The following is a 22,703-nucleotide window of genomic DNA, read 5'->3' on the forward strand; positions in this document are numbered from 1 at the left end:
AAATTCGGTTACCCTCCGATGATAATAAAAATGTCGGAAACTAAGCACAAATTTGTCAAAAATCTCACACACTAACATGCATATAATAAAATGTAAAAATAAAATGCAGAGAATAAAAATGTACATAATAAGTCTAGTGTATACATACATCACGCCTAATTGAGTCATAAATCCATAATGAACAAAGTCCTACATAGTCAAAAATATACACAAATAAATAAATCTACACAGGTACAAAGGTTATGGCGTCGGAGGACGGATACCAAATGTATCGTAGAACTACAAGTTCCGAGGACTCACTCCCTGACCATCATCAGCGCCCCCAAGCATCAGAATCGAGAGTGTGGGGCCAGCCCATCCCGACTGACCCTACTACAGCTGCCGCGACGACGAACCCACCTCGTACGTCCCACCAAATCCGAAAGGGACCAATATCGGACTTCCCCGACCAGGAGGCCTTACCGCCGCTCCTTTAGAAGAAGAGCCGAAATCATCCAGTACTACGGTATGATCCGACACCTCTCTCCCATCCTCAGTCTCGACCGAGGTATGACGACGCCTCGATCCAACTCTCTCTCTCGAGCCCTCTAGCCTCGAGCGAGTACATGACGGAGGGGCAAGATGAAAAAAAGACCATAAAGTGAATCAGATGCAAAATGGAAAATAAACATAATAATAAAAGTCAAGAAGCATACCGGTGCAACGTCATTACCACCACGGCACGAGGCTCAGTGACTCGGCCTCACCAGCTAGTACCGGAAGGCGTCCATGGCTGCCGCCATACTCGTCATCACCTCCCGCGAGAACTGCAAAAGTAATAAAGTCATAAATAATCAAGATATACATGCTGATGAATGCAAAGAGATAACTCACCCTGTTCTAACTTCGAGGGATGGACCTCGAGACCAGACGCCACTCCTCAGTGGCAGGAAGCACCATCTCCTCAATCGGACCGTATGTCCCCTGGTACACGATGGACATACGTGGAGGCATGAACTCAGTAGCTACTACAGCCTACGAAAGTAAACTCTACCAAGTTAGTATCGTTGCGGGCTACCGAGAAAGACCAATCAAAGATGCGAGAACAAACCTCCTCCTCCTCCTTGACGCAAGGAGGCGGGGTCAACCGCGGCATAAGCCTCTCCCCATAAGATCGACCCGGATGGTTAAAGCTCCGCCAATCCTTACCGATCGGCGATGAACCCATATGAGCTCGAATACGCACCTGGTACATCATATGCGCTTGAGGACGAGATTGGACGACGAAAACCTCCGCGAAGTGCTGAACTGCAACCCTCTCGCCCAGGTACACCACAGCATCCTATGTACCCCAGAAGTAACGCCTCTGGACGGTGTACTGATAAACTAGCGCAGAACAGTCCAATCCCATCTATGGACGTTAAAATACGTCAAGACCCTGCAAAGGACATCTACAGCGGAATAGACGACAATGTAGCCGATCCTCTTACTAAACCTTTGTCTCAAGAGAAACACAACAAACACGTTGAGGTAATGGGAATCAGGCATGTTGGAGATTGGCTTTGATTTCCCAAGTTATGTGTTTTAATTAATTTTGGATATTTCAATGTAAAACACTATGTTGAACCATTCAGTTTATGGAGTAATTCAAATTTTATACAATTTTTATCACTCCATTTCTATTTAATTGTGGTTTAGAATTAAATAATTAGCCCATTCGATTTTAAGAATATTCAAAATAGGGTATCAAGACAATGTCTTGGATAAAGAAACACCTATTAAGTGAACGTTGAATATTATAATCGAAAATTATCCCTAATCAAGGTCATTTAAATGTTGGACGATTAATGACCACTTGAGATTAGTGTGTAGTATGATTTATAGCACCATTTCTTGTGCTACAAGAACATGATTGTCGTAAATTATTTGCACAGGTATTGGTTTAGAACAATACTGGATAGACCTATGAGAATACTTTAAGAGATTAACAAATTGTCATATGTATATTTCTCATTAGGACTATCGGAACCTTTTTCCTCGACCATGAGTATTGCAAGTTCTCTTGTTTGAGTACTAGTCCGTTTTGATGTCTGACAAGCGTCCGCCGTACATGGGGATTATAACGGCAACACTCGGGAAGCTAGATCCTCTTAGTATGAGAAGCTTACAGTACAAGACTGGGACACTACTAAAATTCAACCAAATTGAGACGGTCGCTGAGTAAAAACGGTCGCTAAAAATTGCAACCATCAACGGTCGTAACGTGGTGGTCGTTATTCACTTGGTCTCAAAAAAGCATTATTATGACCGATTGATGGTCGCAGATTTTTTGCGACTATTTTTATTGTTTTCAACGACCATTTGGAAAACAGTCGCAAATAGTAATAATTGCGACTGGTTTAATCAGCAGTCGCAAAATTGGAATTAGCAACCGTCATAAGCCGTCGCTAAAATTTTTTAAAAAAAAAACAAAAATAAGAAAAATCACACCCACCCTTGTAGTTTACATGCAGCCTCACTAACCCACCCAAACCACCTTTACCCACCACCACTGCCAACCTGAACCACCTTTACCCACCACCACTGCTCACACTAACCACCTTTACCCACCACCCACCTTTACCCACCACCACTGCTCACACTAACCACCTTTACCCACCACCACTGCTCACCCTAACCACCATTACCCACGACCACTGCCCACCCTAAAATACCACTAGCCACCTTGAATACACTACCTAATCACCTCGAAAACACCACCAGCCACCACGAAAACTCCAACCCACCCCATAAAACTCACCCGGCCACCTCAAATTCCCATCCCTTTCCCACGAAAACCCTACTCAGCCACCACAAAAATCACCCGTAAACCAAATTAACAAAAATTTTGAACATGAAAATAAAGCAAAAATTAAACCTACAAAAATTAACGAAAATTAAATCCAAAAATAACAAAAATCAAACAATTTCACTTCGAATGTCAAACCCAAAAATTAATGAAAATTAAACCACAAAATTATCTAGAAATGACCCAAAAATCAACAAATGAATAAAATCAAACCCAAAAAGAAACGAAAATCAACCAAAAACGAAAAAAAAAAACCAAAAACACGAAAATATACCTCAAATTTTGAAGTTTACCTCAAATTTGTTTTATTTATGGCCAAATTCGACCATGAAAAGTCTAGATCTATAGTTTTCATGGTCGAATTCGACCTTAAAAACAGTTAACTTGTTTACACCATCACCTATGCATCAAACCAAGGGAAAAACGGACCCGAACTCGCCAACACTGGACTCACCAACAACACCACCATTGCCAGACTTCTTAAAAAGAGAAGGAGAAGAGGAAAGAGAAGAGGAAAGAGAAGAAGGAGAAGAGGAAAGAGAAGAAGAAGAGAAGAGGTGAATTAACGGTGTAGGGAGGAAAGAGAAAGTAAGGAGAAGAGGAGAGAGGCGTGAGAAGAGAGAGAAAGGAAAGAAAGAGTAAAGCGGCTTTCGACAAATTAGGGTTAGGGTGCACCTCTTTTATACATGTTTTTTTTTAAAAAAAAAAAAAGGCACTTTTGTGACCGTTGTTAGCGATCGTAATTTTGTGACCGTTTCTTAAACGGTCGCATATTGCGACCGCTACTGACGGTCGCAACAGAATTAATTTAGTTTTGAATTATTTTTCACATGTATTTTATTTTAAAAAAATGTTTAAATACCTTTGCGACCGTTTTATAACCCAAAAACGGTCGCAATATTACGACCGCGTAAAAATCGGTCGCAAATTTCATATTTTTCATGACGGTCGCAGAAAAAATGTCGCAAATTGACCGAATTTTAGTAGTGGAAATGTCCTCCTATTAAAAAACAATGGAACATGTCTTTGTTGTTTACAAGGCCTCTCGATGAGCGAGACTGTGAAAATGCATGGCCGTGCTCAGATGAATTTTAGAAATCATCTGCTTATTGACAATCAAACTCGAATATTGAGAAACACTTTTAGACGTAATAAGGATGACGAATAATCTTACGTTATAGTTCATGAAGAGACATTAAGTGACATAGGAAATAGGCTATACACAAAAGCCGCACTTGCCCAGAAGGACAAGTGGGAGATTGAAAGGAATGGTGTCCTTCGAACAAGTGTATTATTCAGATACAGGGTTCAGAATTATTAGAAAGCTAATTATTTAGAAAGGTTAAGTAATCGGAATGCCTAGTTGGAGGCCGCTTTCGATCAGTAATATTAATGTATAATTAATATTACAGCTTAATCTTGACTGAACCCTATGTGTCACACTCAATCAATTCAAGTAGACGATCCGTAAAGACGAATTAATCCGAAAGAAATGAATAAGTCATTAGAGTACTATGAGCATAGACGTCGGATATCGAGCTAGGAGTGTCGAGATCGAGCGTCACGAGCTGAGTCGGAGTAATAAGACGACGAGGCGGTAAAAATCAAGCAATCAACAAGTGCTAAATACCCCTAGCATCGGAATGCCCGAGAAAACTAAGTGCTAGGGGCATGGGTGTTAGCATGCGCGCCATACCAAGCCGAGGCTACTAGCAGCGCTGGCTGATGCGGGCATTGCGTGCTAGCATGCGCGTGCTAGCATCGCTAGCAATAGCAACATGCTAACATCGCTGGCGCGCGCTAGCATGCTAGCGAGCTGGCAGCAACTAGCAGAGCCTAGTTTTCAGCGCTAGTAGGCCAGCAGCAAGCTAGGCCCTGCTAGTTGCTGCTAGTAAGACGCGCACTGCCCCGAGCCCAGCAGCCCGCAAGCGCGCAAGGCTTTCTGGGCCGAGGCAGCAGCCCCGCACCAAGGCCAGCAAGCCCAACCAAGGGAGCCATGCGCCAGCGTGGCGGCCTTGGTGCCTAAGGTTGGTTGTGGCCAGCTAGTGTGTGGGGAGTGGGGAGGCCGAGTATGTTGCGTTTTGTGAGGGAAGCTTAGGGAGCAAGGATTTGGTCCCCTCCCCTTGTGATCCTCACCTACTCCCTCTCTCTTGATATGCCACTTGTTTATTCTTGATTGCATTGCCTTTTTCTTTTGATTTTTTATTTAAATTAAAATAGAAAAAAGATATTTTACCAACTCTCCCACATTAATGGGAGAGAGGAATGTTCATGGAATTTCTCTATAAATACCAAGCTTTGGAATTTGAGAAAACTCACTTTGAGTTGAACTTAATAAGGTATCTCCTAATAAGTGAGAAAACCTTTAAGTTCGTAATACTCTAAGTTCTTTTTGGTCTAGCCCAGGCTAAACTCCAAGGTAGGGGTCGTAAAAGTAGTGCTTGATGGTGGAATTTCATAGGAGGTTCACGCACTTGCGGAACTAGCTGTTCAAGTACGTGCTTTCTAAGGAGCGAAGCACGCTACATGGGTAAAATCGTCTTTCCTCTTCTCTTGTTAATTATGTTATTAATTACGTTAATTAATATGCTTAGTTACATTTATTTATGTGCGCGTCTTGGGGTCGGGTTTTGTTTCCGTGTGGTGTTGGACATCACGAAACCCAACACTGCAGCATTACTGGTTGAAAAGGGAAGGGGTAGATGGGGATGGTCGAATTGCGTTTTCTGGTGGGAAGGGGGTAGGGGTATGGGTGTGCTAGGAAAGGTTTTTTTATTATTTTTTTACCATTGAACATATAACACGTGTCACATTAGAAAAATAAAAAAGTTTTACCCATTCATATTGGTCTGTTAGAGGAAAACACATATCAAAGTTCAGCTTATTAGATAGTAATCGAAAATTCAAATTATTCAAAGCAAATCGGTCAAAGTTTGGATTATTAAAGAGAATTTTTCCTTAAGTTTTCCCATGCATTTCCCTTTTTAAATATTTTTCAATTCACATTTTAAGTCATAAATTTTGTAATTAACGATAGTAAAAAAATATGATTAAATTGATTATAAAAGATAATATTCTAAAGGTACATATCAAGACGAATCAAATGCAACCTGTTTTGATCATGTTTTTTTGTTATATACTCCATATAAAAGTGTTTGATAAATTTTGTGAGGGGGAAGTAATTGCTTAAAAACTACCAAAAAACAAGGAAATTTTATGAAGAACTATCCCAAAGATAGATTGTTTTATGAACACATACCTATTTTTTTTATTTGTGAACAACCATATGTGCATAGAATGGAAAATGTTTGTCTAGCACTACTGATTCCATCCAACTGTACCGTTTGTAGGGCCCACCCCTACGATTTCTCCCCAATTAACTCCTTCCCCAAGAACCCTAAAGTCATCCAAAAATCCAAAAAAAAAAAAAAAATCGATCAATTCAACACAATTTCTCACAAATTAGGTAATGTTATAAGCTATTGTTTTAATCCTTTGTCTCTTTGATTGGTTTAGGGGTTTTAATTTACTTCAATTAACATAATTCGATATTCAATAAAGGATTTAGGGTTTCAATTCAATTTCGGGATTTTATTTTCGAGGGTTAGGGTAGGGGTTTTGCTTAATTATTTAGGGTTAGGGTTTGAATTCAATTGCATTTTAATTAATAAATAGTTACTTTTGTTTCATATTTATTGGGTAGGGCGTCTAATTCTTCATACCACTCTATTTTGTAATATCGAAGCAAGCAACTATGACATTCCACAAAAAAATAGAGACATCTTTGGCTATAAAAAACTTAGGCAAAAACTTGTAAATTTCTACAACAAGGAGATGAGTACGAAAGAGAGAGATAGTTGTGAGAGGAAACAAAGATTTGTCTAGGTTATATTAAGAGTGTGAAGGATGTAAGGTCTAAGCAGAGAAGTAAAAATGGAGGAAAAGTAAATGAAAGAGAATAAAATACTTAGGGTGAAAATTTCATCGTACACCCAGGTGTACCATGAGCATGGTACACCCGGTCAAAATACATGAGTTATAAAAACGCGGAAAGAACATTGTATACAAGTACAAAGTACACGACCAAAAAAATAAAAATAAATAAATAAATTCCCCTCTTGATTTAAAAAGATTGACTTGTTATTTTTATTCCTTGATTCATTATTTACATTCCATATTACTTTTGATAAACAAAATTTCATTTTTTTTTTTTTGTTAAGAGAAAGAAATTGGGTTTATAGAGAAAGAAACTATGGTAACTTTGAATTTCAAAGTGATTTAATGTTATTTCGGAGTTCATTTTATCTTTTTGATGAATCATTTAATTGAAAGATCGATGTAATTGACAAATTCGTAGTTGAGAGTAAAGGTATTTTCAAATATTTTTTTTTGTTATCTATTTTTATGTTTTGGTGTTATTTTCTAAGGTTGAAGATGATGTTCTTCTTTTTTTTATGAATGTTCTTTTATCATTTTTTTAATTGCAATGAAATATGTGTTTTAAGTCTGATCAATATGTTCTTTGAGTCTAAACTGTATGTTCTTTACAATACAAACAATGTTATTTAAGGTAGTATATATTAATCATGTTCTTTGGTTATAATAATATAAATTATGTTCTTTGGGTATAATAATACAAATTATGTTCTTTTTACTTATATAAGATGTTCTTATATTTTGAATTTTGAATTTTTGAAATTTAAGAAAAAAATTTAAATTATATTTGTTTAAAATTAATTTTAGATAGAGAAATTTTTTTTATCTGAATATTTTCTGATTCAAATGTAATATTTTAAAATGATTTGACATTAAATAATTGGTAAAACTCAATTCATAAATATGTTTTACCTCTTTGATAATAAGTATCTCATAATATATTGTGTTCTTTATATTTTAGTGATATGTTCTTTTATAAATTCATGATGTACTTTATAATTATTTGCTATGTTCTTTCCGTTTTAATCTGGGTGTACCATGGGCATGGTACACCCGGGTGTACAAACCACCAATTATAGGAAAGTGCTAGACAAACTTTTGCCATCTTATAGGTAATTGTTCACAAATTTTAAAAAATAGATAATTATTTACAAAACACCCTATCACAAAATTTCAAAAAAACAAGGAAAATTTGCAAATTGCAACCATTTAAAGTTCATATTTTGCAAATTGCAGCCATTTAAAAAAAATTGCAAATTGTAGTCCAAAAGTTTGTATAAATTGTAAATTGCAGCCTGATTCAACTTTTTCATCGATTTACGTGTCGAAAAATCTTCGTTTAAGGTTTTAAGGGTCATTTTAGCCCTTAGGAGCCCGAATTAAGCTCTGAATTAGCAAAAAAAATAACGTAAGTGTTTCATTTTTACAGTTTCCTACAAATCGATACATTTTTATTACGCAAAATGAGGCACTTGCGTTATTTTTTTGCTAATTCCGAGCTCAATTCGGATCCCTAAGGCCTAAAATGGCTCCTAAAACCTTAATAGAAAATTTTTCGACTTGTAAACCGATGAAAAAGTTGAATTGGACTGCAATTTACAATTTATACGAACTTTTGGGCTGCAATTTGCAATTTTTTTTTAAATGACTGTAATTTGTAAAATATAAACTTTAAATGGCTGCCAATTTGCAAATTTGCAAAAAAAAACAAAAAGAAAACAAATACAAAAACACAAAAGAAAAGCTGAACGACCAAAATCCGTTTTCAGTTTGAAAAGTTGACAATCAGAGCCCCTAATCCCAGCCAAAAAAGGCTCAGAAAAGTGACACATCAGCTGCAGTTATGAGCACCCAATAAGCAGGCACACTTGTCTTTCTTTACTACATAATCTCATACTGTTACTTTACAAATACCCAAAAAAATATTAATTTTCGGAACACCAAAAATTAAAGAAGAAAATACCAAAATACATTAAAGAACCTTCTCAAGAAAAGCCTTTTGGTTTTAAATTTCTTTGTTAATTTATCTCAAATTCATTGATCTATTTTGTAGTTATACACTTATATCTAAATGAATGCTATCCCTATGTCAAAGTCCCTTCATTTTTTTTTTCCTACCATCTATTGCAAATACACAATTTAAGAACATTCAAGTATTGAATAATGTGTTTAGGTGTAGAAAAATAAGGTAGCATACGAAAGAGAATGTGGAAAGGTGGTTCTATGTACTTTTTGTTCTCGAATATCTTATATGCTTTGTATTAAATCATATCTTAGGGTATTAATATTTTAATCGGGTACTGATAAAAAATTATAAATGAAATTGATATTTTAATAAAAAACATTGAGATAATCAATAATCCGTATGTAACAGAAGTAAGATTTCATTTATTATAATAGAAAAACTAATGGTCAAATTTGTGCTTAAAGTCAGAGTGTGTCACATATTCAGTAATGGAGATAGTATTACAAAGTGAATAGGATGCTGAAGACATATTATATTCTAAGACGCTAAGGTGTATGCCAAAAAAACTTCCTCTAATATTTTTAGTTGCATTACTTTGTAAATTGGGGATTTCTAGAAAATTTTTAGAGATAAGAGAAACAGAAAGAAAAAAAAATGACCCGTATGATAAGAGAGAAAGAGAGAATTTATTATTTGTATTTAAAAAGGAAAGTGATGCAACTATTTTTACTGATTTTCTATTATATGTTGAACTTACTGATTTTTACATAAGCACCGCTAACAAAAATATGTTGAGAACATAAATTAAAAGAAGAAGAAGAAAAAACAAAAAAAAACAAAAAAAAAAAAAAAGGGTTATTATGGAAGAAATTCGGTAATCCACCATGATATCAACAAAATCGAGGGAGAGGACCAAACAGTCAAAGTTTCACTATCCTCCATAATTCTAAATCCTCTTTTCTTTTTCTCTCTTTTTTCACAGCTATTCCTCTTTCACTATGTAAAAAAGGTTCAAATTATAAATCATTATAAATCCTAGCACATTATCACATCACACTCCCTAAGTGTAGCCTCACTCACTCACTCACTCTCACTAGAGGATAACAAATACAAAATAATGTACCTTCTTCAACTATAGTAGCCTTAATCCACCATTACATTTTCACATTAAACCCGATTACCCGGCCCGTTTATTACTACTAGAAATATGCTTCAAAGAAGGTACATTGTTCAAATATTGGCTCTATGTTCAGTATTTACACTAGGTCTGGGCCAATACAACTTCACTATTCCGGGCCAGCACCCGGACCCGGAAGCTGTCGCCCGAGAAGTTCATAGGTAAGAGTATCATTTTTACACTCTTCAACATTATTTTATGTTGCATAACATCTTTTGTTACGAATAAATCAAGTTATTATTGGCTACATTGTTGAATTCTAAGATAAATTCACCACATATATATATATGCAAAAGTAGTTTATCATATAAGGGGCATTTTCTTATCATTTTTATAAAAACTGCTTTCCTAATCTTTTTTAATCAGGTTGTTGTGTGTTCATTCTACGTACATTTTATGAATATTGATTGTTATCCCATTTTTAAGGTATTTTGGTTATTTCTTTGTTCATGTGTTCGTTAAAGATAGTCTTGGTTAGTTGTATCTTAGTATCTTTACCAAAGAATACCTTGATTAGTGGTGTTCTGCTTTATTCCTTAGTTTACGAACAAGTATATGTTTTTCATTTTGATATTTGAAATAGAAAATGAACTCCGTAATAATAATGTACTATATAAAACCAATGTTATATCAGAACTATAATTTTTAACCTACATCTACAAAAATATAACTTTGTTTTGTACAAATTTAAAAGTAGTGTCTACTATCTAGTGTGCAATGTAAATTGAAAAGTTACTGAAATTGTGGGGATCGATAGAGAGATAAAGTTTCTTTAAAAAAAGATAATTGAAACTTTTTAGAATATACATTTGGGTATATATTTGATACAAAGATGTTAAAAAAATGCCCATCCTTACAAAGAAAAGTAGTGCCAATTTATAAAGAGATTAGATCACATATGTCCAAAAAAAAAAAGGGAGAGACTAGTAATCTAATAATGTACAAATCTAAAGTTTATATGAGATATTAAACTTCATACATTTTTATTATTGGCTCACCAAAATCTAAAAGTAATTTTACTCAGTAGAACAATGGTAAAAAAAACTAAAATTACACTAAGACTATGTTCACTTCACCCTTAAATGATAATAGTTAGTAAAAATAATTTTAGCTCATTAAAAATAAGTTCAGTTCAGTAACAATAATTTTAGTTTAGTTGAAATCAGTAACTTTTAAGAAAAAACATAATAGAGAATTACTAAGTAAAAATAATTTAAATTTTGCAATCATAAATTTTAGCAAAACTAAGCTGAAATGACAAGGGCCTAATTATAGAAAAAAAAAATTCAAAAAAAAAAAAAAATCATTTCAACAAAAATAAGTTAAGTACATGAAAAAAAAAATAAAAAAAAAAATAATACCAACAAGGATTAATATTACTCGTATAATTAAGTTAAACAAAAATAAGGGGAGGAAAACATAATGTTAATCAATTTGCAAACAAAATCCAGATACAAGTATATGATTTTCTGCTTTTATTTGAGCTATTTATTTTAATACTACGTACTTCGTATGTCACTTTAACTTTTAGCTTTGGGTTATGTTTAGGATAATAGAATAATGTTAAGTGATCTCTTTATGAGATTATGGATTAATGAATCATACATTTTATTTTACTGTATAAATATGATGAATAAAAAGAAAAAGTATTGTACTAGTGTGTAGTGTGTTTGAGGTTGGAATGTGAGCTTAGCTACCCTACATGGGGCAATGGGAAACTCCATGTTTCTTTGAGCAGTGTAATTTCATGAATAGTCTAAGCTAATTTTGTCAGCAGAGTCGAGGACTAGCTATAGCCTTAGAATTCTACATTTTCACAGTCTTTTATGCGACAACATTCCAAATTTCCAACTCTCTCTTCTTTCTTCTTCTATCCAGGTGTACGAGTACGGAGTAGTTTATTACCCTTTCCTGCACTTTTAAAAAATCTTGCCCACTAACTCAAGCTAGATCCAATTGTAAGAGATTTTAGTTTTAAAGGGCTGAGCCTTCTTATTTGAAAACAAAAATTAAGATTCGTGCGTGTGGTTGGTCACACCATGTTGATGGTCGCTTGTTAAAAAGAAAGAAAAAAAAAAAAAAAAACTCTTATAATACTAGTCGAGTAACTATTATAATATTGATCAATTAACCTGTATGACACTAATCAAATAACTGTTATAACACTAATAAGGTAATTGTTCTAACACTGATCGAGTAATCCGGTCTTATAACACTAACGGTCACATATAAGAATTTGTGATTCATCTTTTGAAACTTGTTAATTAAAGCTGCTCGTCTCCTTAATAAACTATAGAATATTGCACATTTCTAAAGGAGAAAACATGGATTTTTGTCTTTAATGATTTATTCATTGGATTTCCTATGTTAATAATTAGAAAAGTCACGTTCCTTCAAATAAAAGTTACTAATAGGGAGTAATTATGCTAAGTGATTATATCTTAATACATACATTTCTATATAATAATCGATGGTGGGGTAGGATGGTTGCCTAATACGTATATAAAAGTCAAAACATGGGAAGAAAAACTGGATGCACTTGAAATCTGTAAATGCCTCTTCTTCTTTTTGATTTTAACTTTTCTTTAGCTTCGTATTTCACTTTGTGCAAACTTATTTAAATAATTTAACTACAACCTGTTACGTAGTTTATAACAACATTTGTACTCTTAGAGAACCAAAAGAGTCGGGAAAAGAAGCTAATTTAGGCCCACATTCCAATAATTGTTAAGGCCAACATATAAATTTATAATACCTAATGATTTGTTCTACTCGGCTTAATTTCAGTTCATCAATTCAGTTTAGTTCAATTTAATTCTTAATTTCCTTCTCTCATAAACAATTTATTTTAGGTCTATTCAGTTCAGTTCAGCTCAGTTCAGTAAATTAGAACACGCGCTAAATTCCGAATTCCCAATATAGTACCCTTTATTGGGACACATAGATGAAATTATAGCGTGAAGACAGATTGTTATTATGATAAAAATCATAAAATGCATAGAATAAGTTAGAGGTGACAATTCAAATCCATAATTTTGATTTAATCAAGTTTGATTGGATCTAATTCGAATATAAGTCATGTTAAATTATATTGATAATTTGGATTAGGTTATTTTCAGGTTGGGTCAGCTTTTGACATCTCTAGATTAAGTGTATAAGAGCGTAGCTTAGTAGAATAAAAGTTACTAGAAAACTGGTTAAAAGTTAGGTTAAAACTAATGTTATAACAAAAAATTTTGTACACCTAGTGTATTTTGCCTTAGAAGTAAGAAGTGAGTCATTGCATTTATTCAAGCAAAATGGACATTAGTAATATGAACATGCGAAGTTGCTAACGATTTTATGGCTATTTATGTACACATTTGCAATCAGAATATATATTAAGTTGAATATTGATGACAATTTCGCATGTTCTTCAGCGCACTTTGTTTAATTAGTTAAACTATCTGACGAAAGTAAACATTATTGTTTTCCTACGCAGGCTGGTGAATGTTTCAGTAACAAGAAGACATTTACTTGAAGATGCTTCAAACTGCGCCACCGGCAATCCAATAGACGATTGCTGGCGATGTGACCCAAATTGGGGAAACGACCGTCAAAGGTTGGCCGATTGCGGTATCGGGTTTGGGCAGTATGCTTTAGGTGGCAAAGGTGGTGAGTATTACATAGTCACTGACCCTTCTGACGATGATGTTGTTAATCCAAAGCCTGGTACACTACGCTATGCTGTTATACGAACTGAACCTCTTTGGATCATCTTCGCTTCTAATATGGTTATCCACCTTTCTCAGGTATGCAACTCTTGTATGTTATCCCAATATTAGTCTCTTTTTTTTTTTTTTTTTTTTTTTTTTAGCAATCATGCATATATAATAAGACGTATGCTTCATAATTCAATCTATGATTTCATTAGAATTTCTTATAATAGTTCGTATCAATCATATAGGCCCTGTTCACTTTACCTTAAAAAAATATTATTAAGTAAAAATAATTTCAGTTCAGTAAAAATAAGTTCAGTTCAGGAAAATTAGTTTCAGTTCAGCAAAAATAATTTCAATTCAGTAAAAATAAGTTCAGTTCAGTAAAATTCAGTTATCTTAAAAAAGAATTATAATAAAAATCAGTAAAAATAATTTCAGTTCAGCAAAAATAGTTTCTGTTCTGTAAAAATTAATTTAAGTTCAGTAAAAATAATTCAAGTTCAGCAAATATAATTTTGTTTCAGTAAAAATAATTTCAGTTCATCAAAAATAAAGTGAAGTGAACGGAGCCTTAATCCGTCATTCTCTCCATTTCTAAATCTAATTGATTAGAGACTGACTTAGAAAATCTTTTTTTTTTTTTTTACTGAAACCATAGAAAATCTTATTTAATAGAAATCATATTTGCAAAATGTGACTATGGTCCAATATAATACATGACAATATTTTGGCTATGTTAGGCCACGACGGATAGATTAATCAAAATTTTTAAATTGGCTGAGCCTGATAAGATGCCGAAATTAACAAGGTAAAACTTTAAGCTAAATTGAGCCTTGATTCTAATAAAACAAGACATACATGCTTAGCAAAATTCTTAAATCAATTTCATCTATCAGAATTTCATTTTAAGCACAATTTTAGTACAAAAATTTAATTTCTACTTGAGTAAGGCTAGTTTTTTAATGTGTTGTAGGAGTTAATCTTCAACAGTTACAAGACAGTAGATGGGAGAGGGGTGGATGTACACATAACAGGAGGAGGTTGCATAACCTTGCAATATATTAGCAATGTAATTATCACCAACATCCACGTCCACCACTGCCATCCATCTGGTAACACCATGGTCCGAGACAGCCCAACCCATTATGGTTATCGAGGTTTGTCCGATGGGGATGGGATCTCTATATTTGGATCTAAGGATCTTTGGATCGACCACTGCTCGCTGTCTCACTGTAAGGATGGGCTCATCGACATTGTAATGGGCTCAACCGCTATCACGGTGTCCAACAACCATTTCTCCCACCACAATGAGGTTATGCTTCTAGGGCATAGTGACACGTACGATCCTGATACAGGAATGCAGGTACGTAACATTATATAACACTAAGGAAAATAAAAAACATAATCATGTGAGATGTGACAGACTGACAAATAACTACGTGATTTATTAATATTTAACAGGTTACAATCGCGTTCAACCATTTTGGACCGAAGTTAGTACAGAGGATGCCAAGGTGTAGAAAAGGGTATATACATGTTGTAAATAATGATTTTACACAATGGGAGATGTACGCAATTGGTGGTAGTGGAAATCCAACCATTAATAGCCAAGGAAATCGTTTCATTGCTCCTTTTGATCGTTATGCCAAAGAGGTAATACTTGCTTAAGCCTCTAACCAATGCCGTTTCAATAATCTTGCTAATTTCTGATTTGATGTAACTATTAAACTGTTTTAGATGTCATGTTATTTAACTAATAAAATCGGAGGTGACATTTAGAGTCGTAGACCACGTATCTATTTTGATTTAACATATTTCTCCGTTGTTTGTGGCTTGAATTATATACAGGTACCAAAGTAAAAGGTTCTCTATGTTAAATACTGTAATAATATTCATTGATCATGTAAAAGTATAATTTTTTTTTTTTTTTTTTTTTTTTTGAAATCTTGTAAAAGTATAATTTAAACTATGTGCATGACAGCTAAGTCTGAAGGCGAGGTGAATTTGTTTAACTCAAACAAAAAACTATGGGAAAAACTTGCTCCGTTTTCTTAAATCCTACTCAATTATTGTTAATACGTAAATCAAGAAAAGTGAAAATAGAGACCATATATATGAACACTTTTGTATTAATAGGAGAGAAATAGAGCAAGAGTAAAATATTTTTAAATGAAAGGTAGAATGCACAAAGTGATTAAAAGCTTATTATAAAAGGAATAGTGTAAAAGTGATTAAAATTAAAAAAAAGAAAACCGATGAAAACAAAATGTAAATACGGTAGGTTTTAAGAGAAAGGAGGAGGTATTAAATTTTAAATTATGAAGTTTGCCAATATGCAAAATGATAACTAACTTTGACGTGGGTCCCACGATATGATTAAAAGTCATTTGTTTTTGACTTTGTATGAAATTGAAGGTCCCGTATCTGATAGTAGGACCTAAATTATCGTTGGATACCATTTTTTCCAATAACATTAATGAACTCTGTTGTCCTACCTCCTACGTATGAGTAAAGGGGAGTGATTGTGTGAACATGCATCAGCACTTCCATTGATCTAAAATTATTAATCACTCGGCTGGCTAGCTAGCTAGTGAACTATTTGCATGCATGTTTAACTTTAATTAAATATTTTACAAAAAAATAAATAAATAAAATAAAATAAATAAAAAATACATATTAATCGTAACATACCGGGTAAGTCTTGTATGTAGCTAGCCACACGGTGTGGCCACATTTTATTTATATGTATGAGTAATCTCAATTTTTCATAAGAGTAACCTCATGTTGTCTGTAAAAGTAACCTAAATTCATTATATGAGTGAATTTAAGTAATTTAGAAATAAGTAACTTCAATTGTTCATTTGAGTAACCCATATTCTTTTGTTTTAAAAAATGAAAGAATAATTCTACTTATTTAAGAGAGTAACCCCTATTTCTCATTTAAGTAACTTACATTCGCGTTAAGGTAACCCTATTTGCTCATCATCGTAACCCCCTAGCCACATATAAGATTTTGTGTAACATGAATCTTCTCTTCTTTCTTGGTTACAATATAAGTTGAACTTGTTAGTTATGTTTAGCCCATGTCATGAAAAGACCAGTATTAAGGTGAAACTACAGAAAAAATGTAAACTACATAAAGTAATTTTGTAATTATTTTGGGACAGTTTTGCAATGGAGCCATTGTAAAAACAAAATCTACACCATTGGTTGTCACTACGTATATTAGGACCGTTGATTTAAATTGACAAGAAATATATCCAAAAAAAATTTCTTAAGCAGTTTTTCATTATTCCTTTGCAAAATAAACAATACGAAAGCTTTCATAAAAAACTTCTGCCAAGTATATATGATCAAAGAATCCACTTAACATAATCTTGGCTTTTGGGAGAAATTCAGAGGGATATTCATGGAAATTTGGGGAGTTTGGAGAAATTTTGGTCATTCTATTCTACAAACAATCAAAAGCAAAATTTGTGAGGTTTGTAGCCGAATTTCGATCATAGATTCTGAATTGGGGATTAGTGTTCGAACTATTGTTACATCAATTAGTACAAGAATCCGTTCAAAAAAAAAATAGTACAAGAATAAGTAGGGAGAGTTGTGGAGAGCAGTAATTAAATAATTTTGAACTGTATAATTAAATTAAAGTTGGAACAATCAATCTTGGTTATACTAATCTTATCCATGTATAAAACTATCCAATGTATAAAATCAGATTCCTTTTTAAGTTTAGTTGGGAGTTTTCCATTGATTATTTATTTATACTTTAATCTCCATACTTATTTAATGGGGATTAAGTTGAAGGTTGAAAGTTGGATACTTAGAAGTTAGAACGGTATCAATGGCAGCAACAAGCAGTTTTTTTTTTTTTTTTTCAGTTTTTTTTCTAAAATAAAGTAGCTTTTGAAATTTATTAATTTTGTTTTTAATGTAAAAGTCAAATAATAAATGGACAAGATTAAACTTTAATATTTACTAGGGGAGCCTACGCGCGCGTTGCGCGCGACATATTCGATGTTTATGGTCGAGTTGTAATAGCTTGTCATGACACCCAAAACTTAGTGACTAGGCTTTTAAACGCATATACTAAGAAATAAATTGTTAACAATCATATCCTTGCGTAGGTACGGAAATGTAACACTTGAAAATATATATACACTATTCACTTTTTAGTTGTAAGCTTTTAATGGTGCAATATGGCTTTTATTGTGAATTATAATATACACCATCCGTCACTTTTAGTTGCAACACTTGAAAAAATATATATATATTTCATTTTTTAATAATTGATCTTTATTTTTATTAACTTTTTTGTTGGGCAAAAGAGTCATGTGGGATCTTATTAGATTCATCTCGATTTATATATATGTTTTAAATATTTAATTTTTAGATTTTTTACATGTCTATAATGTGAGATATAAGAGATTGAAATTATGTATTGACAAGCGTGAAAATTAAAATGTTGCAACTAAAAGTTAACAGAGAAAGTTTCAAAAGAAAAAAGTCTAATTAGGTGATGAGGTATTGAATTCGGTGGATTTGTGTGTGTGTGTGTGTGTGTGTGTTTTTTTTTTTTTTTATGAAAATAGTAACAAAGTGGATTATATCCAGCCTATTCCCTAACCCCTTGAAGAGGACTATGATCAGGTTAAATAGTTTTGCTTTCTTACATTAGAAGAAAAATAACTTTAGGCGATGGAAGTGGGAAGGGAAGGAAGACTAAAGAAGCTAAGAAAAATAAATACGGAAAGCATTAGAGTTAATACGACATAAATTGGTATATGGGTAAATAAATTTTTTTAGGGGTAAAAAAGTCATCACACTATTCATAAGAGTTCTTTTAAACTTAAACGGTTGAGATTAAAAGTAGTTATAATGGCTATAATTTTTATGTAGTCATTGAATAGTCTTCCATTATTTTGTAATTTTCAGTAATGTAAAATCTTGCAAACAATTGTATTCTAATGAAAACTACTTTATTGATAATGTATATTTTTTTTTCCTTCATACAATCAATATATTAACCTTATTACCTTATACGAAGCAGTCTATAATAAGAGTGTTTGTTTTAACAACGGAGTAAAGTGACCAAAAAGGACAAAAACCCAATCAAGCACTTCTAAGCTATTTTTCCAAAATCAATTTATAAATCAAAAGCTATACTTGTATATCTTATTAATTCCTCCAAAAAAACCAATAACTGCCTTAATCCAATAATCACATCAATAAATATTTGAAAGACAACATATCTTCATTATACTGTTACATCGAAGTCAAATTTCCATCATAGAAAAACATGTTATAGCAAATTCTATGTCATTGTGCACAATACAATATAACTTGCATTTACACGAGTACATTCTAACACGATAGTATAATGATGTGGGGATAAATTGGAAAAATGGATGCAGGTAACAAAGAGAGTAGGAACAGACGAGAAAGATTGGAAGGGGTGGAATTGGAGATCAGAAGGAGACGAAATGGTGAAAGGTGCATATTTTGTGGCGTCAGGAGCGGCTGTTGAAGTCCAATATGAGAAAGCTTACAGTGTGGAGCCCAAATCTTCTGCCTTCATTGACCAACTTGTCATGCATGCTGGCGTTCTTGGTGACAGGTTTATCATCTTTCCCTTTCTTTTTCTTTTTAAGCATCTTTCTCTTTACATATTATTAATATTATTTTCGTGATTAAAATTAAGGAATCCCCGTTTAATCTTTGGAATAAATAAATCAACAAGTTTATCCAGTCAGTATCACTGTGGGACCCATTTTTATTGAAAAAGTTGTTGATTTATTTACGAAATTTCCATGTGATAACAAATATTGTGTATCTCAAAGATTAATTTGTATTTACCCATTAAAATTGACTTTTAATTTACTACACTCTCCGTCCCATAATATAACTCCTGTTTTTCTATTTTGGAGAACCAAAATGTTGTTCATATTTCCATGTTTTAATAGTATGTAAATATCATTATACCCTCACTTTTTTAACTTTATTCATTATACTTCCTAATTTACCCTTAAATTTTGCACATGCTTTGTGCTTTTTTTCACTTTCTCTTTCTAACTTTTGTCCATGATTGTACATCATTTTTATTAATATACTTTACCCACTTTCTCCTTCTATTTGTTAAATACCGTAAAAAAAAAAAAAAAAAAAAAAAAAAAAAAAAAAAAAAAAAAAAAAAACAAACAAAAACTATATTATAGGACGGAGGGAATAAATTTAAATGGTAATTGTATGTGATACTACCTAGTCCCAATAATGCTACCTATGAGGCTATGATAATCAAATACACAAGGGCCAGGAATACAGTACGGATTACTGAATAGTAGATGAGTTTAACTTTAGAACAAGATTAGCCCTATCTCGTCTTAAGATTTTTTTCACATGCCACCATCATATATTAATAATTTTTGATATTTTATAATTATGTTAAGACTCTTTAAGATTCAACTAAATTTAGATCTTTATTCCTCATACTCATTTAATATTGCTTAAATTTACGTACTATTTTTATTTTCTTTTTTATATACGATATTTTAATAGTATAATTTGCAATCGTGTTGTAAGTTACATATCTTACTTAGCTGAAAAATAATATCAAACCACTAGATACAAAATTATAAATAATAATGAAATAACATGAATATTGCATTGTGATATATATACATAATACCATAGTCGTAAAATTTACATAGTATTTGATTAAAATACAACAAAAAATAGCAAATAAAAGAATACTTTGTATTAAAATACAATAAACAATTTTATCAATAAATATATATACAATAGTCAATAACATGAAAATCAATTAAATTTACACTTTACATATTTTTTTCAATAAAATTAAATCAAATATTGTTAACGATTATATTTTTCAAGGGAAAAAAAATGTGCTTTCGTATACATACATAGGCAAATTATAGTGTATAAAGTATTAAAATGAGTCTTAAGTTGGGTCTTGAATTTTCAAGACTCCATTTAAGACTTTGCTTCATAAATGTTGAAATTTTGTGAAGTCTTGTCTTAAGACAGTTTAAAAGTGATTTGCTGATGTCATGTATAGTTTTAAGACCTAGGGCTAATCTTGCTTTATATAGTGTTTATACAAATACGAAGTAGGAAATTTATAAGTCCAAAAACAAAATTTAATTGTAGCCAACATAAAAGATGTGGATATGTTAATAACATTAAAATTTATTGATATACAATTTTGTTAAACATTCCATAAATTTTAGTATGTTTTTTTTTTCTTATGTTGTTTAAAGATCTTTTCAATTGCATTTTATTTCGTTTCATATTGTCTCATGTCATGTACTCTGTAATAAATATGTTGTGTTTAATAAATGCAGTAGACACAATCTAGGCAAGTGGAGTGCTGGACCAGGTGACAAAACAGGATTAGACTCAGATGATTATGATTACAGCGATGATTATGATGGAGCCACACCTACAAATTCATCCCCAACTTACACTCTTCTATTCCTTTTGTTGATGTTATCATTTTGTTATTTGTATGTCATCCCGCCTAACGTCGATTTTCTATGACAAACATCTTAAAATCGAATTAATTCTTGTTTGTTACTTCTAACTTTGACATTAATGAGTAAAACTCTTTATGTCTCTTAACTAGGGCTCTTTGTCATTACGGAGTACAAACTTTCTTTTATAACTTTGTCTTTTATCAAATATTTGGGCTTAACATTTGGGCTTAGGTATATAATTCGGTTTTTATTTGGTTTTTTATTTTATTTTATTTTATTTTATTTTTATTTTTAAACCCAACCAAATCGTAAACCATATTTTAAAAGTTTCCCAAACCGAACCATTAAAAAAAAAGAGAAAAAAAAAACGGATTAGTAATTCGATTCGGTTAGGTTTTAAACTGAATCACTTTCACCCCCTAGTTAATATATTTATTCTTTTCCTCTATATCTCTCCTATTCTTGAAATCCGTGTCCTCTGCTCATGTTCCAATATTAGGTAGAGTGCCTCTCCGGTTGTAGGTGATCTTAGGATTAATTTTCATCACTTGCCCTTGTGCTTCTCTTTAAAAAAATGTGACATGAGACATGACACTTAAATTAATTATTTTGATCGTGCGATAAGATAGGAAAAGAAGAGAACAGAATATATGAATTAAACAAAAAAAGAATCATGTTGAACATGAATATATATATATAGGGTGTGTTTTATTTACCTAATTTTTACTAATATGAACTTATCTTATCTTAATTGAACTTATTAAAACTTATTTTAATTGTAATTTGAACTTTGGTGACCATCATCAATCCTTATTAAAAACTTATTTTTCCTGAATTTATCTACTTATGAAGTTTGAAATAAGTGAAAATAAGGTGAACATAACTTATTTTTAAAGTACATATCTTATTTTTAAAGTGTATATCTTTAATTATTTAGTCTCCTATTTCTTCTCCTATAGCTTCCTTCTCCATCTCATTTATTTTTACCACCTTTCCCTCAATGATAAAAACCATGCGTTGCAATAAGAATCATTACATCAATTAACAATTACAAATTTATAATAACTTGACCACAAAGGTAATAACTGTATTCATATTGACTAAGGATGAGAAGGATATCAAATAATTAGGCCACATCTTCTATTTCTATTCAAATCTTCACATTCCAAAACTAGGGAAATTGTTCTTTGAGAAAAGGCTCTATCTTCTTGAATATATATATATAAGCCACTACAAATTAATAAGCTTCTAATTTTCGCATAAAACCAAATTATTCCCATGACTACGTAATATATAAGTAATGGTTACACTTTCATTATATATACGATTATTGAAGTTGGTCAAGCGTGAGCATGCATGGGCAAGCTAGAAGGATAATTTCCAAAGAATATATTTGCATATAATTTGGTGTCTAAATGAACTGAATGATCTTGGATATAGTGGATATGTTTGGTGATCTAAAAATAATTAATTTACATCTTATGTTATCCATATTTTATCCTTCTTTAATTTATAATCTCACTTTGAATAGCTTTCTTTTCCCTTTTTAGGAAGTGTACGCAGCTTTGAGGACCGATCTCTGACGTCCAAAACAAAACCGGAT

The 22,703-nt window shown here is 32.4% G+C and overlaps 1 protein-coding gene across 1 annotated transcript; it reads left to right on the top strand.

The window, feature by feature from the left end:
• Positions 1–9,749: 9,749 nt before the first annotated feature.
• LOC145572444 (putative pectate lyase 12) lies at positions 9,750–21,253 on the top strand. The gene is made up of 6 exons (XM_081631419.1): positions 9,750–10,067; positions 13,388–13,697; positions 14,581–14,970; positions 15,069–15,260; positions 19,022–19,224; positions 20,969–21,253. The coding sequence occupies exons 1-6, from the start codon at positions 9,937–9,939 to the stop codon at positions 21,162–21,164; spliced, it is 1,422 nt and encodes a 473-aa protein (XP_081487545.1). The 5' UTR covers positions 9,750–9,936; the 3' UTR covers positions 21,165–21,253.
• The last annotated feature ends 1,450 nt before the right edge of the window (positions 21,254–22,703 follow it).

This window comes from Chenopodium album, chromosome 12 (genome assembly GCF_948465745.1).
Source record: "Chenopodium album chromosome 12, dcCheAlbu1.1, whole genome shotgun sequence".
In the NCBI taxonomy this organism is placed as follows: domain Eukaryota; kingdom Viridiplantae; phylum Streptophyta; class Magnoliopsida; order Caryophyllales; family Amaranthaceae; genus Chenopodium; species Chenopodium album.

What these genes read in the sequence shown, in the direction of transcription:
- LOC145572444 (XM_081631419.1), top strand. Translation starts at nt 9,937, where the DNA reads ATGCTTCAAAGAAGGTACATTGTTCAAATATTGGCTCTATGTTCAGTA. An exon ending in GTCGCCCGAGAAGTTCATAG is followed by an intron (nt 10,068 to 13,387) that starts GTAAGAGTATCA and finishes TTTCCTACGCAG; the next exon opens with GCTGGTGAATGTTTCAGTAA. An exon ending in TTGATCGTTATGCCAAAGAG is followed by an intron (nt 15,261 to 19,021) that starts GTAATACTTGCT and finishes AAATGGATGCAG; the next exon opens with GTAACAAAGAGAGTAGGAAC.